The 4,979-nt window shown below is 62.5% G+C and overlaps 1 protein-coding gene across 1 annotated transcript in view; it reads right to left on the bottom strand.

Annotated features, from left to right (window-relative positions):
* The window catches only part of PES1 (pescadillo ribosomal biogenesis factor 1), a 6,584-nt gene that overhangs the window by 1,352 nt on the left and 253 nt on the right, over window positions 1-4,979 (bottom strand). Inside the window, exons 2-11 of the mRNA XM_009574216.1 lie at window positions 4,856-4,965; window positions 3,660-3,831; window positions 3,315-3,404; window positions 2,138-2,254; window positions 1,888-1,965; window positions 1,368-1,457; window positions 1,029-1,159; window positions 738-863; window positions 388-572; window positions 128-272 (exon numbers count right to left, since the gene is read on the bottom strand). Coding sequence (XP_009572511.1) covers window positions 128-272; window positions 388-572; window positions 738-863; window positions 1,029-1,159; window positions 1,368-1,457; window positions 1,888-1,965; window positions 2,138-2,254; window positions 3,315-3,404; window positions 3,660-3,782 — 1,085 coding nt within the window. The 5' untranslated portion in view covers window positions 3,783-3,831; window positions 4,856-4,965. The remainder of the gene's footprint in view (window positions 1-127; window positions 273-387; window positions 573-737; window positions 864-1,028; window positions 1,160-1,367; window positions 1,458-1,887; window positions 1,966-2,137; window positions 2,255-3,314; window positions 3,405-3,659; window positions 3,832-4,855; window positions 4,966-4,979) is intronic.

Here is a 4,979-nt window from a genome sequence, read left to right as displayed (position 1 = left end):
CACCCCCCCAGCCACAGTGGTCCCAGAACAGGGACTCGGCCGGGACGCCCTGCAGCGAGCAGAGCCCAGCAGGGACAGAGCTCACCAGAGCTGCCTTCTCCTGGGGCTCCCACTCCGCTGCCGTACCTTGTCGCTCTGAGTCTTCTGCTCTTCCATCTTCTTTAACTTCATCTCCTCTTCCTTTTCAGACTCGTCTTCCTCCTCCTCCTCTTCTTTGTCATTGTCATCCTCCTCTTCCTCCTCTTCTTCCTCCTCCTCCTCGCTCTCTTCATCTGCAGAAAGACCACCGTTACCAACAGGAGAGCAGTCGCTGGCCCCGGAGCAGGTACAGCCCTGCTGAGGCAGCAACAACTCCTCAACTCCTCCGACCTCAGAGCCTCGCATCACCTGGGTTCTCGCCCCTCTGCATGGCCAGCAGCTTCAGCTTCTCAGGAGGGACGTAGTCTCCTTCCTGCTCCGTCACGAAGGGCGAGAGGTGCGGGGGCAGCAGCACGCCAGGGAAATAGTCGGCCACGGGGAGGCACAGCTTGGCATTGACGGAGTCGAAAACCCACTGAGGCTGCAGGTAATACCTGTGGGGCAGAGCGACGCGGGGTCAGACTCTTTCCTCCCACCCCAGGCTCTGGAGCCCACAGGGCTGCAAGAGAGCAGACAGAGCGTGGGACAGCTCTGGGATGGCCAGGGACACCCGCTAGCCCAGGTGGCCATTCTGGGGACAGGCCACCAGCCTCACCCACCTGCCAACAACCTGCTGCTCCACCCGGGGCCGGTCAACAATCTGGTGGGTGATGGAGGGGTCGCTCACATCGTAGGTGGCACCAATGCACAGGGACTTGTCCCAGGAGACCTGGCCACCAAAGGACCTGCCAGCAAAACCCACCGAGGAGTCAGGCAGGCAGGAAGGACCCTGAGGGTCACCTTGCCCGCAGGACGTCAGGCAGATCAGCCTCAACGGTCCCAATAGAGAGGCTGGGAGAGACCAGCACGGGGTAGCAGGGCTGCCGGGGGACAGCCTGCCCACCACGTACCGGATGACGAAGGCCAGTGGCTCTCGCGGCACCTCCCTGTTGAGGAAGAAGCGCAGCCCTTCAAACAGCTTTTTGTGCTTCTCCAGGGCCTCCTGCTCCTTCTTCCTTGTGTCCATCTGCTCTGCAGTCTCCTGCTCAGAGTAAAGCATTCAGCCTACTCCCCACAAAGAGCCCCTGCCAAGCCCCTCTCTGCAAGGAGGGCTCTTGGATGCTGTCCCCATCCTCCTGCCAGTGCCTCCCAGCACCACACCAGGCCCTGCCAGCCTCTGCCCGGCACCAAGACATACCGCAGACAGGATCACCCAAGGCCAGGGCTGAGCTTCCCCACCAGGCTCTTACCCCCTCCACCGGGAACTCATCCATCTCCACCTCGTCCTCGTGGGTTGGTGCCACCACACGGGCCAGGCTGGCACTCAGAGCCGACAGTTTCTACAGCGGGAAGAGACCGAGAAAGCGTCACACCCAGCCAGTGCTTTGGGGATGGGAAAAGGGGCAGCCTCACGGAGGAAGGAGAAGGCGATTTCTCAGAGCAAGAGGTCAAAAGACCTCCTCCCAGGACTAGACAGACATTCAGCCTCCTCCATGTACCGTCCCACCCTGCAGTCCCCACTGGGGCTTTGGAAGGTCCCTCGCCATGCAGGGGGGAGGCCAGTGGCCCCCAAGGTCAAGCACAGCTCCTCCCTTGGCCAGCATGAGGGGGCAAGGTGTTTGGGACCAGTCCTCTCTGCCACGCAGGGATCAGGCTCTGCTCCTCAGCCCCTGCACACCGAGCGCCCCACACCAGGAAGGGGTCTGCGGTCAGGATACCAAGGCAACGCAGGGTCCTCCCATGGGCCAGGGTGACGGCAGCGTCCCTCACCTCCAGGTAGCTCTCCGAATCCATGGCGTAATCCTTGCCCTCTGCCGGCTTCAGCTCAACATCAGCCTGGCCATCAATCTGGGGAGAAACAGAAAGGTGGGGAGGCAGCTCCCAAATCCAGAGCCCCCAGACGTGCCCCCCTCCATCACCCTGACCCTCCAACATGGGTTTGCTTCCCACCACCCGCACTGGCTGGTCCCACCAGGCTCAGACCAGCATGGTGCGTCCCCGGGGCAGGTGGTGGCCTCACCTTGGGGGGGTAGAGCAGGTTGAGGGAGTGGTAGAGGCGAAAGTTGACGAAGCCCAGCAGGGTGGTGTAAAACTCGGTGAAGGTGGCCATCACACGGTAATCCACATCTGTGGGGTGCTGCAGGCACACGGGAAGGGTGAGGACACAAGGACAAGAGGACCGGAGTCCCTTCTGCAGGGACGAGGTCCCGTCCCACCCGCACAGGGAGGAGGATCCTGCCCCCTTCACAGCAAGGCCTGGAGATCCATGGCCACCGCCAGACCAGGGCAGGGAGAGCTCTCCAGGCTGCTACACAGGGCCCTGCGGCCACCCCTCTGTGAAGGAACCTGCTGGGACAGATGGAGCACCCCATCCCATCATGGATGGGGACCTCGGTGGCTTGGTCTAGGGACTCTGCTCCTCCAGGTGAGATGTGCAGGCCATGGCAAAGCAAAACAAGAGCAGGGCAAGGAGCCAAAACCCGGCAGGGACCCAGCCAGCCTCACAACAGCCAGAACTCAAGGGAGTGAGAAGCAATGCTGGCTGGAAAGGACATGGGTTGGCCGAGGAGATGCTGCAGGGGTGAGCTGGGGAGGTGAGACCCAACGCGGGACGTACCAAAGGCCACAAAGCTGGAAAGCCTCAACCCAACTGTGCCAAGCCCTGGAAAGCCCAGGAGTGAAACGAGCGGGCACTGCTGTCAGGGTGAACTCTTGCGTGCCAAGGGTCTTGGCAAGGCGCAGCACAGCCACACAGCTGTCCTGGCATGGTGGCACCCACAGCTCTCCCCTTGCCCTGCCACCTGCCTGGTGGCAGAACTACCCTGGCAGAGGGTGCGGGGTCTGGCTCGTCTCTTCCCTCAGTGTCACCAGCCTCATTCCTGCAGGTTAATCTTTAATTGCTGATTAAGGCGCATTTTTAATAACTGACAAGAGGAAATAAGGAACCGGGGAGACTGGTACGGCCAGGTACAGGGACACGGGTACAGCCATCCCGGGGGGCAGAAGAGGGTTGTGTCCCTGCACGCCTTCTCAGCCGGGCCTCGTGGTCTCCACCACAGGCTGGGCAGAGCCTCGCCTGCCTCTGCAGCGCGAGAGCTGCAGGACGGTCCCTCGACCCTTCCCTGGCCACAGGGAAGGGAGCAGCGAGGCAGCGCAGGTCCCACACGGATCCTGCCGTGCTCTTCCCAGGTACTCACATCGTGGGCGAAGGTGTAAGGGGTGATCCAGGTGACGGGCTGCCCCAGCACCTCGGCCTGGTAGTAGATGCCCTTGATGGAGAGGAAGACCTGGCAGAGAACAGCAGGAGGGCTAAGGGGGAGGAAGGCCATGGGTGCTCCCTTGTCCCTGTCCTCGTTAACCCCTCCCCCATCAGCAGTTTCATCACGGGAACGTCAGAGAGGCCCGGCAGGACTCGTTCCCCACCTGAAGCTGCCAGCACAGCTGGCCCTGTGCCCTCCTGGAGCACAAGTCCACTGCCCCCGCCTCCACGGCCCCCTCGGGGCAGGGAAGGTCTCGGCCCTGTCCCTCCCTGCAGCGCCCACCTTGCGCAGGGAGCGGGAGGCGATGACGTAGTTGAGGAACTCCACGGCCAGGCGCCGGCAGAGCTGGATGGTCTGGACATGGCACTTGCCCGTCCGCGGGAAGGTAGAGAAGAGGAAGCACATGGAGAGGGCATCGTCCAGGTCCCGCAGCGCGTCTATGAAGGTTGGGTACCTGTGCCCGGGCAGGAGGAGAAGGAGGAATCACACCCAGTCCCAGCGTCAACCAAAAGCTGCTGGGGCTGGTGGAGACCTCGCGTGAGAAAGGACTGGGCACCGTCGAGCACCCATCTCCTGCATGTCCCACCAAAGCTGGAGACCCACAGGGTCGGGGTGTCCCTCCTGGGTGCTCGGGGAGCCCACGGTCACACAGGGACCTCCAGGCAGCTCCCCGGGGTTCAGGGCTCTCCGGGCAGCCAGGAAGCTCCCTGGCGAGGGGATGGCAACACCCCTGATTACCTGTGGGTGTAAACAGGTTTTGGGCACCCACAGGCACTGAGTGTTGGGGAATCTCAGCCTGGACCCACCGAGGACAAGCGTGCCTGCGGTGCGGCACATGGCACTCCTCGGCCAGACGGACAAGGCCCAGACTCAAACGCTGCGGTCGGAGGGAGGCGGCGCGGCCCCACAGCTCGAGCAGCGGTGCAGCCGCCAGGTGCCCAGACCATCTCCCCTCCTGAGCTCACAGCTTGTCGGGGCAGCGTCCGTCTCTCGGTCCTGTTTCTCTCTCCCCTCTCTGCAACGGCACAGCGAGGTCCCAGGCATCGCCGGGACAACAAAGAGACCTGCCAGACCAAATTCCCCCCCGGGTCCTCTCCTCTGCCATTGCCACCAAATTCAACAACTCCGACGGCATGATTCACCCTCCCACCAGCCCTCCCTCCAAGGCTGACCCTGGAAAACACTGCTCAGGGAGAGGAGGAGAGCTCTCAGCGTCTTCCTGGAGATCCTGGAGCCATCTAGGATGGCCAGGCACAGCTCTCTGCTCGCTCATGCTTTGCTACAGCCAGTGTGCAGGACGCTACGGCCTTCTCCTCCAGCCCAGAAACGCTGGTTTCCATCAAAACCCCCAGAACTGCTGTAGGAGGTGGATTCCCAAAGAGGGATGGACTCGGCGAAGGCTCCACAGGTGCAGGTGGCTGCAGGGAAAGCTCCTCCCAAAAGAGGACGGCTCTGCTGGGACCTGGCCAGTGGCTCACCTCTCCTTCACGATGTGGTCGAGCTTGTAGCTGGGCTTGTTGTCCTTCAGCCGGTCTACGGTGCTCCACTCGCTCTTCCCGTACGCCTTCCGGAGCTTCCGGACAAACACCTGTGGGGAGAGGG

Source organism: Fulmarus glacialis, unplaced genomic scaffold (assembly GCF_000690835.1).
Source record: "Fulmarus glacialis isolate BGI_N327 unplaced genomic scaffold, ASM69083v1 scaffold9423, whole genome shotgun sequence".
Classification (NCBI taxonomy): Eukaryota; Metazoa; Chordata; class Aves; order Procellariiformes; family Procellariidae; genus Fulmarus; species Fulmarus glacialis.
The sequence above is the reverse complement of the archived record's forward strand: the minus strand, read 5'-3'. Positions and strand labels throughout refer to the sequence as shown.